This window comes from Colobus angolensis, unplaced genomic scaffold (genome assembly GCF_000951035.1).
Source record: "Colobus angolensis palliatus isolate OR3802 unplaced genomic scaffold, Cang.pa_1.0 Scaffold278, whole genome shotgun sequence".
Classification (NCBI taxonomy): domain Eukaryota; kingdom Metazoa; phylum Chordata; class Mammalia; order Primates; family Cercopithecidae; genus Colobus; species Colobus angolensis.
The window spans coordinates 1835851-1848023 of NW_012116021.1; the positions used below are offsets into that span (position 1 = coordinate 1835851).

Below are 12173 nucleotides of genomic sequence, written 5' to 3' on the forward strand. Positions count from 1 at the left end.
TCCTCTACTCCAGAGGCAGTAGTCTCTAGAACTTCTCCAGAAGGAAGCCCACTGATGTCCTCTACTCCAGAGGCAGTAGTCTCTAGAACTTCTCCTGCAGAAGACAGTCCACTAAGGTCCCCTACTCCAGAGGTAGAAGTCTCTAGAACTTCTCCAGAAGGAAGCCCACTGAGGTCTCCTACTCCAGAGGCAGAAGTCTCTAGAACTTCTCCAGAAGGAAGTCCACTGAGGTCCCCAACTTCAGAGGCAGAGCCCTCTAGGATCTCAGCTCCAGAGGGCAGTTCACCAACTGTAGGAGTGCTGGACCACTCAATTCTCTCTTCATCCCCTGAGGCTAGTCCACTGTCCACAGGCAGGCCTGAGCCCACTGTGGAAGTAAGACCACTGGAGTCAAGGTCTCCAGAGGGCAGTCCACTTGCCCTCTCCCCTGACAGCTGCCCACTGAAGTCAAGGTGTCCTGAAATGTCTCCACTGCCTATGAAGTCACCACTGACATCAGGGGCCCCAGATTCCTCCCCAGAGCCTGGCAGCTCAGTCCAGCTGGGCACCGGGGATGAAGGTGTATATGGCTCTTCTGAGGCTGATGGCTCCTCTGAGGGGGACGGCTCCTTGGAGGGGAATGGCTCCTCCGAAGGGGACGGCTCCACTGAGGGGAATGGCCTCACTGAGGGGAATGGTTCCTCTGAGGGGGATGGTTCCTCCGAGGGGAATGGCACCTCTGGGGGGGATGGTTCCTTTGAGGCAGTAAGCACTTCAGTTGCAGAAGGGCCTTCTGTGCTTTCCCCTGTTGCTGTGCCAGTGGGAGGCCAAGTAGGAAGGATCCCTGTAGGAAAGAAGGAAGAAAGATGAGGTATGAGTTTATTAACTCTGCCCCATTTTAAGCTCATACATAGAATCTAAACTCCATTCTTTCCACAGTAAAATTTTTCTCTCAAGAGCTCAGCAACACGTCCAAATACTTTCTTTCTTTTTTTTTTTTTTTGAGGTGGAGTCTCACTCTGTCGCCCAGGCTGGAGTGCAGTGGCGCAATCTCGGCTCACTGCAACGTCTCCTGGGTTCACGCCATTCTCCTGCCTCAGCCTCCTGAGTAGCTGGGACTACAGGCGCCCGCCACCGTGCCCAGCTAATTTTTTGTATTTTTAGTAGAGACGGAGTTTCACCGTGTTAGCCAGGATGGTCTCGATCTCTTGACCTCGTGATCCACCCGCCTCGGCCTCCCAAAGTGCAGGGATTACAGGTGTGAGCCACCGCACCCGGCCTGTCCAAATGCTTTCTAATGGAACTGTGTAAAGTGTCTTGGAAATGAAGAAAGGAAGGAAGGAAGGAAAGAAGGAAGGAAGGAAAGAAGGAAGCAGGATAGGGAGAAAGGAAGGAGGGAGGTAGGGAACTGGGAAGCCCCGCCAACTGCCCACAGGGACATGGGCTACACAGGCTGTACTTTGTGTGAGATGCGGGGGCCACCATCCACACAACCCACTGGATGTGGGGGCCTGGCCACCACTGAAGATCACCAAGGTCATCCTGCAAGTATTTCCACATTACCATCTTATTGATTTGGTCCCATGGTTTTCAAAGCTTGGACTCGCAGCAACAGCATCTTCTGGGAGCTTGATAGAAAAGCAAATTCCTAGACCTCACCCCAGCCCCACTGATTCAGCAACTCTGGGAAGGAGCCCAGCATGCTGTGTTTTAGCAAGCCCTCCCTGTGATGCTGGGACTCTTTTCAATGTAAGAACTGTTCATTTTAAGCCATCCTTCTGAGGAAGAAAGGGCCAGGTGGTGATGTTTGTAAACATACAGTGACTTTTTCCAATTCTTAGAACTCTATTACAGACAATTTGAAAAATAGAGAAATGAAAAAAGGAAACTCCAAAATTCTAACTAATCAAGGCTACATTCTTTGCTTTAGTTCTTCTTTCCTTTGGCATTTGAAAAATAACCACACATCATTTTAACCCTGTACGTACTTTGGGGCCTACTTCTCAGGTGGGGCCCCTGAGCACTGAGGGTGCTGGGTCCACTGGGCAGGTTTAGTTTGTTCTTGCTGAGAGGAGAATCTTAGAGGGGGAAGTGGGGCATGAAGAATAGCGGTGGTGCCGTGCAAAAAAAAAAAAAAGTTAGCTGGGCAGGACCCAAAAAAGATTATTTTAATTTTGATAGGTATATATGTATGTATGTATCTATCTATGAAACACACCAGGATGACCATGTGCAGTCATAATATAACAGTTCCCTCTTAAATAAATTTACATTTCTTTCTTTCTTTCTTTTTTTTTTGGAGACAGGGTCTCGCTCTGTTGCCCAGGCTGCAGTACGGTGGTACCATCTTGGCTCACTGCAACCTCCACCTCCTGGGGTCAAGTGATTCTCATGCCTCTGCCTCCTGAGTAGCTGGGACTACAGGTGCGTGCCACCACACCTGGATAATTTTTGTATTTATAGTAGACAGTAGGTTTTGCCATGTTGGCCAGGCTGGTCTTAAACTCCTGGCCTCAAGTGGTCCTCCCACCTTGGCCTCCCAAAGTGCTGGGATTACAGGTGTAAGCCACCATACTCAGCCCTACATTTTTTTTTTTTTTAAAAGCAAGTCAGCTTAAAGAAAAATACATGGAGCAAATGAGAGTGCAGATGGTTCCCAGATATGGCTGAAATCAGCAAGGTGGTCAGGAACTGAAGTCTAGAAAACATTTCTAGCAGGCTGCTGGAGCCACTTTCCCACTGGCAACTCCCCACTAGTGGTTCCCAGAGTCCTGTGCAAAGTCATACCCTGATGCCAAAGAGGACTCAGTCATTCTTGTCCTGGTGAGGGCGAGGAAGGCCACAGGCAGGTGTGACTGCTGGGTGAGACTGCTGGCCAGACTCTTCCCTGCTCTGCAGAGGCATCCTAACCTTCTGATATGGAGGGAGGCCAGGCTTTGCATCTCCAATGCCCAGAAGAGGGCCTGACACCACCAGATTGCTCTGGAACCATGCACAGAATGCTGATGCATGGCTGGATGAGTTAGTGGGAGCTTGGATACACTCCTTTTTTCAGATGCACATACCCCCAAGGAAACCGACTCTACCAGGTATACACATATACTACTGTACATTGTTTTAAATCAAGCTTACCCCAACTGGAAGCTGCTAGATATTAACAATGCTCTGTGGTAAGGTTCATTTGGGACACACCACATCTATCACCTCCTCTTGGAGATTTACAGTGTGTATTAGCATATTCAAGGCTCTGAGAAGGTCTGCAGTGAGGAAACCTGTTAATCTCTGTAAGCCAGCATTTCCCAAACCTTAGTGGCCACAAAACACTTTATCCAACAAGGTTTAGGGGCGTTGCTTTCATCTTGTTAAGTATCATCTGGTTTAATTGTGACAGATGGAGTTCAGGAAGTTCTGGCTGAGGAGGCCTGGCCCAGAAGAGGGACATGGAAGGAGGAGAAAGGCAAGCAGACAGGTCACAGTCAGACTTCCAACAGTAACCCCCTCCCTGGTTCTTTCTCCCACAAGAGAGGGTTGAAGTTAGGGTAAGGGTGTCAGTGAAAGAGGACAAGGTAACTGAGGGCCCTCTGATCAGCACAGTCCTGGGCATTTGGGGGTTCATGCAAGGGAAATAAGGGCCAGAACAGTAAATGTGTATAGAAGCATTTTATGAACAAGGCTGTTTTTGTCACTCTGGGGCAGGTCCTAGAGGCCAGTTGAAGTGGCTAAAGTTGCCCACAGCAGCACCCCCAGACAGTGTCAGGGCTGGGGAAACAGCACAAATCCCAGAGAGGGAAACCGACCACCCCACCAGGCACACTGTAGGCAGACAGGGGCATGCAGCTTCAGGGAGTGCCCCAGAACCCAAACCATACCAACCTGGCAGCGGGGATGTGCCCATTGGGGTGTAGGCTGGTTCCCATTCTGTCTGGTTTTCTGGCTCAGTGGTGAACTCTAGGATGGCAGTAGTCTCCCCTAAGGGTACAGCAGTTGTCTCCTCTTCTACAGGGACAGCAGCCACACCAGGCACTACTTGGGTAGCGATCCAGTCCTCCACACCAGAGGGTGATGTGGGTGTGCCACCCTCTTCTTCTCCTGGAGAAGGAACCGCTGAAACCCCTAAAGGAGATGTGGGTAGTGAGAGTGAGTCCATCTCTTACCAGTGACCCATCCTTGGCTGGCCCTTCTTGAGAGAGCTAGGGGACTCTGAGGTGGGCCAGGCCCCACCACCTCGTTCAGCGGATGGCTGTTTGCCTTCTCGCTTAATAAGAGCCATTGGCACCAATGATACACTATCCATATGCACCATCAGCAGTTTAGTTCCGGTGACCTGGGTCATCTCCCCTGCAGAATCGATCATACATGCCAGGCATTGCTATAAAGGCTTATGTATATAAAATCACTTTATCTCGTAACAGCTTTATGAGAGAGATATGATTATCTCATTTTACAGATGGGGAAACTGAGGCACAGAGTTACATGATTTGCCCAGGGTCAATGGCTTACAAATGGCAGATCTAGTCTTTGAATTCAAGCATCTGGTGCCAGACTCCATGCTCTCAACCGCTGAACAACGCTGCCGATCTTGGGGACGGGGATTATGTTCCAAGTGTGTCAGGACTAAAAATAGGAGGATGGTGCTTAAATTCCATGAAACCATCTCGGCATTTGAAAGTGTGAAGGTAGGATTCATGGGCTGGGGGTAAGTGTTCTGGTGTGGGGGAACCAGCAGTGGGCATGGTCAGCAAGGAAGCTGAACTGTGCAGGATAATATACAAGGCTGAGTTCACGGAGGGTCAGGAGTGGAAGGCTGGGGGTAGCATGGCTGGGAACTTCCTGGGAGGCTAACTGGCTTGGCTTCTGCTTCCCAGAGCAGGGAGATGGGCACTGGGACAAGACTCTGGGAGAGAATTGAACTTGACTTTTAGAGTCTGGCTAAGTGGGGCTGAATTTCGAATTTTTTTTTTTGAGACAGAGTCTTGCTCTGCTGCCCAGGCTGGAGTGCAGCAGAACAATCTCGGCTCACTAGTAACCTCCGCCTCCTGGGTTCAGGCGATTGTCCTGCCTCAGCCTCCCCAGTAGCTGGGATTACAGGTGCACACCACCAAGCCCGGCTAATTTTTGCACTTTTTTCAGTAGAGACAGGGTTTCGCCATATTGGCCAGGCTGATCTTGAACTCCTGACCTCAAGTGATCTACCTACCTCAACCTCCCAAAGTGCTGGGATTACAGGCATGAGCCACCGCTCCTGGCCTTGAATTGGGTTTTAAAAGTGACCCTGGATTTCTGGGAAACTTGGGGACACTCAAGTTTTTTTCCCCTTAAGTTTATTTGAGAATAATTATAGATTCACAGGAAGTTGCAAAGACACTCAGTTTTGATGTAAACTATCAAAACTGGCACAGGCTGTTATTACAATCTACATTCTGGTCCATGCACTCAGACCCTCCATGGACTATGCAGGAACTCATCCAATCAGAGCCCAGCAATTCCTTGGCTGCAGTCTGGCCATGCTAATTATATTGCTTGATGACATCACTCTCAGAAGTCCATGGGGAGTGATGGTTGAAATGGTAGCATATCCATAGCATGGGTCAACGAAAAACATGAATCATCAGTGCTTAGTGAAGAATAATAGAATAATTTGACTAAACTCATCACAAAAATATTTGCAAGCAGGAGAGAATTTGACAATTGTAATTGATGTACAAATTACAGGTTGTATAAAATAAAGCTGTATATTATAGCTTTACATATATATAAGTATACAAAATAAAGCAAACATTTATTGAGCATTTACTGTGTCCCAGGCACTATGCCAAGGGCACCACAGGCACTCAATTAATTCTTGCAGCTCTCTCTGAAGTAGGAACCATTATATCTCCATTTTTACACAGCTATTAAGTAGCAGAACCATAACTCAAATTCAGGTCTGCCTCATTTCTAGTACTGATAAATACCAGCTCAAGCCCTTATTTATCTCTACTTGTCTCTGGGGAACTTTAGAAGGATGACCTTGCCTTGGGGTCAAAGCCTGCGCTGTGCTGGTTTCAGAGCTGGTTCTGCCCCAGAGGGACTGACTTTTTCTTGCTCTGATGGATGCAAAACTGGGTGGTGGCAGGATGGGGTGAACCCAGGTCTCCAGACAAAAGGGGCTGCTGGAGCCGAGGTGAGGCTGCATACCTCGGAAGCAGAAGGCATGGTGCCGGGACAGTGGGTCCGGAAGGCCCGTCTGGTTAGGGTAGAGGTAGACCGTTCTCACGCCTGGTTTGTCCCCACCGCAGGCAGGCCTTGGGGTAACGATGGGGTAGCGGAGGCTGCCATCGGCCAGCCAGCCAGCATAGCACTTGTCCAGGCCGCGGCTCCAGGCGGCGTAGAGCTGGCCCGTGGTGGCCAGCGTGGCATTGTGAGATTCACAGAACTCCAGTGCTTCCTGGAAGGTGAACTGCTCAAGACGTGTGGCGAAGAACACCTCCCCTGGGGGCAGAGACAAGCGGTAGGATATGACCCCCCCCCCACTCAGGCCAGGTCAATCCCTGCCCACCCAGGACAGAGCTCCTCCAACCCTCCTCACCAGGGCTAAGACTCAGCCCAGCTCCATCACCCCTTCTTTGATCACTCTCCCTTAGATTTTCTGGGACCCTGGGAAATAGGTGACCACTGCTCTGGTTTGTACTGGACTGGGCTATCCTGGGACACAGGATTTTCAGTGCCAAAAAAGTCAAAATTCCAGTCAAACTGGACTGAGTTGTTTCCACAACAACTTTTCCTCCTTCCCTCTTTTCTGGATTCTCCAGTCACACTTAGGCATCCCCTTCTTTGGCTAAGCAAGGCGGCTCACTTGGGCCCCCTCCAATCCCTGTGCACCCCTATACCACTGCACTTATCACTGTGACTGCTGTGGCCACCCCACACCCCGGAAACTCATCCAGGGCAGGGCTGGGTCCCAGCACCTAGCAATGCACCTGGTACCTATCCGGTTCAGGGCTAGGAGAGCTTACACTTACTGAACACCTACTTGTGCCAAGAACTTTTCATACATATCTCATTAATACTCAAAAAAACCTCTGATGTACATATAAATCAGTCCCATTTTTATAGATGAAGGAGCTGAGGCTTAGAGAGGTTAAGTGACTTGCCCAGGGTCTTGAAACAAGTGAGTGGCAATGCCAAAATCTTTCTGGAATACCAGCATTTCCAAAATTGCGTTTAGTGGAAATTTGGTAATTTTCATGGAAATGGAAAGAAATGAAATAAAACAAAATAAAGGTTTGTGGTTAAAAATTGGGCAATGCTGAGTTAAAGAAAGTTAAGGAAGTTTTTCTTTTTCTTTCTTTTTAAATAAGCAGAGACAGGGTTTGGCCACATTGCCCAGGCCGGTCTCGAACTCCTGGGCTAGAGCAATCCACCCACACTGAGGCACCTCTGCCTCCCAAAGTGCTAGGATTACAGGTGTGAGCCATGGCGCCCAACCTAAAGAGGTTTTTTTGTTTTTGTTTTTGTTTTTACTGCAGGACTTCTCAGTGCCTTTGATTTGTGCCCAGGCACTGGGACTCTCCAAGAAGGAGTTGGTGTAGAGAGCATTTATTTATAATAAACTGAGATTTACCCACAGACCTCACTGCTTTTTAAAGGGACGGATGCTCCCCTGCAATGCCGGAGGAGACCATAAGAAACATTCAGTAGGAGGGCTGGGGCTGGATCTGAGGGAGGGCCTGGGGGCCTTCCTTTTCAGCAGGGCCCTTTCCCACCTGGAAAGCTGGGTGGGATCAGGGGTGGGTGGGTGTGTGGTAACCCCCTCTCTTCTTTGCATCACCCTGTCAGCCCCCTGCCCACACCCCTGCCCATCTAGGGCCCAAAATGTGAGAATGTGGCTTGTACCCTCAAGTCTGTCCACATAGCAGTAGACATCGTAGGTCTCCGTTGATGGGCGCACGCCGTAGGTCCTGACCCCTGGGCTGCTGTCCTTGTCGCCCACGCATGGGGTCCTTGGGCTCACAATGGGGTATCTGCAAAGGAGAGTGGGAGGAGAAGATGAAGGCCTGTTTCGGGGGCTGGTAGATGCAGGGCCCTAGGCTGAGGCCAGAGGCCACTCAGGGACTTCGGTATGTCTTCAGTTGTCTGGTGGGATTCAAACCAGGAAGAAGCCCCTTATGCAGCAAGTTCTCCGGGCAGCCTGGGGAAGGATCTGGTGGCTCCTGGGGGATTTCTGGCTTCAGGAGAGAGCAGCTGCATGGAAGGGCACTGGGTCAGGCTGGAGGGGAATGGGGCACTTGAGGAGGGGGCTGCTGCCTCTGTCTGCTGGGGAGAAATGACTAAGAACTGAACATTACCCAGTGCCCTTCACCACCCTTTCGGGATATGCCTCAGTTGAGTCACTAATTAATTCATTAACCCACAAGGTATTGGGTGCTCAGTGTGCTGGGGGCCGTGCCAATCTGTGGCTCCTTAAGCCTGACCTCTTCAGCTGGGTTTGGGCTGGGCGAGGAGCATGGCTTCACCTGACGGTCTGGTCCCTCAGCCAGCCGGCGTCACACTGCTCATAGCCTGCTTCGTAGGCAGCCTGGAGCTGCTCTGGTGAGGCAATGACTGCCCCGGTGCGCAGGCAGGCCTGCTGCGCCTCCTCAAAGGTCAGCGAGTAGCGGGTGGATCCTGGGCGGTAGTGGAATACGACCCCTGGGTGGGGAGGAGGGGGAGAGGAAGAGGGAGCAGTCAGGTTCAAGGACCCATGGTGTGCAGTTCCCAAGGCTCCATGGGCACAGAGGTAGGCCAACTTCTGCTGCCTGACATATTGGATTTATCTGGGCAATGCAAGCTGAAATCCCACTTGGTAGCCATGTGGGTGTGATGGTGGATGGCAGTGTCCATCTGCCCCTCCCCTGTGTGGGAACCCCACCAAGGCCATTATGGAACAAGGCCACACCAGAATGTCCTTGTTCATAGACTTGAGTTGGGGAAGCACTGGGCTCTATGCTACCTGACATCCAATTCTCACACATGTATTAAGCACCTAGAACATTGTCATCTTAGAATAGGAGTTGGAAGCGTTTTCTGGAAAGGGCCGAATGGTAAATATTTTAGGCTTTGAAGGCTATGTGGCTTCTGTAACAACTACAGTTATCCTTTGGGATCCAAGATGTCCTCAGATACCAAAATCCACAGAGGCTCGAGTCTCTGATATAAAAGTGTGCTATTTGTATAAAATCATCTCTAGATTACCTATAATACCTGAAACAATGTCAATGCTATGTAAGTAGTGGTTATACGATATTGTTTTAAATCTGTATTACTTTTATTGTTGTATTGTTATGTTATTGTTTCTTTTCTTTTGGAATATTTTCCATCCACGGTTGGTTGAATCCGGACATGAAGGACTGACTGTATTCAACCCCGCTGTGATTGTCCTCAGTTAGCCACAGACAACTTGTCCACAGATGGCTATGGCTTTGTTCCAATCAGACTTCATTTGTGGACATTGAAATTTGAATTTTATATAATTTTCATGTGTCACAAAGTATTATTTTTCTTTTGACTTTTTGCCCGTATTTAAGAATGTAAAAGTCATTCTTAAGTCATGGGCCATATTGGAACGGCTAAACCCGGCCCACTGGCCACAGTTTGCTGGCCTTTGTCCTGGGAGGTCAGAGCACTGAGAGACCTCAGGGGTCATCCAAGGCAGTGGTTTTCTAGTGGCTCTGTTTTGTGGGGGTGTCTGATGGGGCAAGGAGGGGCCCTGGACAGAAGGAGCCCCGGTTGTTCTCCACTCTACTTCCCTTAGATCTATGTGGCACATGTGTCCACTTGATGTAGAGACTGGATTCCACCTATGACCTCATTTGAAATAAATCCTTGCTGGCAAGAGTGTGGACCTGATAGTCTGGCCTATTGTTTTTGTTTCACAGATGAGGAGAGCAAGGTCTGAGAGGAGAGAACATTGTCCCAGGTGCCAGGTTAAGTAGAAGGCACAGACTTCAACTGTGGGAATCCCTTCCCTGCAGGCCAAGTTCTCTCCACTTGCCCCTGGATGCACCCACGGGCAGCTACTTACCCCCTGGCAAATGCGGCTGCCCAGGGACAGCGGTCACCTGCACGACAAGGTCCTCACTGGTGAATGCCGTGGCAGGGCCCAGGCCAGGTGTGGGAAAGCCCCAGGGCCTGGTGGCCTCTCCAGTCTCATTCTCAACCTCAGGGAAGGCAGTGGCCCCTATTTCAGGGGCAAACGTGAAGGGCTCCTCAGGTTCCAGGGGACTGGGGGAGACATCGAAGATAGGCTTTACGGTAAGGATCACGCTGCCTCGGGCTTCACCCTCAGTGATGTTTCGAGGCAGTGGCAGCTCCATGTCAGGCCAGGTCACTGTCTGGACGGTGATGTCCTCCTCACCCCCCACTCCAAAGAAGTTTTCTGGGATGTCCACAAAGTCTTCACCTAGGGGAGGGGCAAAGACAAGCTTTAGCCTCCCAGCCTGGGACCGGCTTGAGGGGGATGAGGAGTGGGCTGGAGATGAGCATGGCTCCTCCTCTTTCCCGGCTGGGACAGGAGGGCACCACTGTGTGCCAGGCGCCTTGCCAAGTCCATTTCAGGGGTACTCAGCTATTGGCATTCATTGTAGGAGCCCCCACAGTTTCAAGATTGCAAAAGAGTGCAAGAGCTATCAGAGGGCAAGATATTGACCAATGAGCTGACTGCTCATAAAGATCAGTTCCCACCCCAACATCCCTTCCTGCTCAACACAGCTGCTCCTTCACTTGTCTCATGAGCACCTTGCCAACCGTCTGATGCTGTAACTATCCAACAGGACCAGGTAAGGCAGTTATAAAGAGAGATCAGAAAATCTTGCAAAAAGCACAGTTTGTGAAGTTGATGAAGGTGGTTTTGGAGAACTGCCTGTCTCATAGTCATGGAAAAATGAGGGTCTCATGAGAGTGACACTACTTCCAAAAGAGTAGTTAGAATACCAAAAGGTTAAGAGAGGCTTCGAGGGGGAAATCCCAACTACTTTGCAAAAGTACCCCTCTTCCTGTGAGATCAGGTTGTGGAAATGAAACATGTAATGAGTTGTCATTGTGTTATTACCACTTACACCATAAAAGTCTTGCAACTCCTCATTCATGTGATGCATTGCTTTTCCTCCAAGAATTAGCATGTAATTATGATTATAACCCAAAGTGTGTTAAATGGAAGATAAAAACTTATTTGAACATTTTGGTGTAATTTTTCAAAATAAAGTCCCCATCAAACTTTCCCCTACTCTTTTCAATAACATTTTGTGGCTGGGTGCAGTGGCTCATGCATGTAACCTCAGCACTTTGGGAGGCTGAGGCGGGTGGATCACCTGAGGTCAGGAGTTCAAGACCAGCCTGCTCAACATGGTGAAACCCTATCTCCACTAAAAATACAAAATTAGCTGGGCATGATGGCGCGCACCTGTAATCCCAGTCTACCTGGGAGGCTGAGGCAGAAGAATCGCTTGATCCTGGGAGATGGAGGTTGCAATGAGCTGAGATTGCACCACTGCACTCCAGCCTGGGCGACAGAGTGAGATTCTATCTCAAAAATCATCATAATAATAAAATAAAATAACATTTTGCCCAGCGTGGGCAACATGACGAGACCCCATCTCTACCAAAAGGAAAAAAAAATTAGCAAAGCATGGTGGTGCCTGTATTCCCAGTTGCATGGGAGGCTGAGGCAGGAGGATTGCTTGAGCCCAGGAGGCTAAGGCTGCAGTAAGCTATGATTGCACCACTGAACTCCCGCCTGGATGACAGAGTGAGACCCTGTCTCAAAGAAAAACAAAAAAACAGAGCACAACAAAATCCCTTTTGACCCTCCTTTTAGACACATTCAATTTAAAAAGGCAGACAGCAGCACCCTCTCATGGGTGCCAGGGTCACATGTCTGACCCCCAACATCTTCCTAGGTGGGTACCCCATCTCCCCACTAGGCAGATGAGAAGAGTGAGGTTCACGGCCTTGACTCTGCCAGGGTTGCACAGTAGTAGGTGACAGAGCTTTGATTCAAACTGGAGAAAACAATTTGGAGGCTTTGAAGTCTCTTGTGTGCTGATCCGATGAGACAGGGCTGGATACGCTGCAGTCTCAAGAGTCTTTACCCAGCCGGGCGCGGTGGCTCAAGCCTGTAATCCCAGCACTTTGGGAGGCCGAGACGGGCGGATCACGAGGTCAGGAGATCGAGACCA

At 49.8% G+C, this 12173-nt stretch overlaps 1 protein-coding gene across 1 annotated transcript in view; it reads right to left on the reverse strand.

The window, feature by feature from the left end:
- Window positions 1-12173, reverse strand: part of ACAN (aggrecan) — a 72962-nt gene that overhangs the window by 19816 nt on the left and 40973 nt on the right. The window contains exons 7-13 of the mRNA XM_011948328.1: window positions 10022-10399; window positions 8475-8649; window positions 7855-7982; window positions 6157-6450; window positions 3853-4092; window positions 753-823; window positions 10-608 (exon numbers count right to left, since the gene is read on the reverse strand). Coding sequence (XP_011803718.1) covers window positions 10-608; window positions 753-823; window positions 3853-4092; window positions 6157-6450; window positions 7855-7982; window positions 8475-8649; window positions 10022-10399 — 1885 coding nt within the window. The remainder of the gene's footprint in view (window positions 1-9; window positions 609-752; window positions 824-3852; window positions 4093-6156; window positions 6451-7854; window positions 7983-8474; window positions 8650-10021; window positions 10400-12173) is intronic.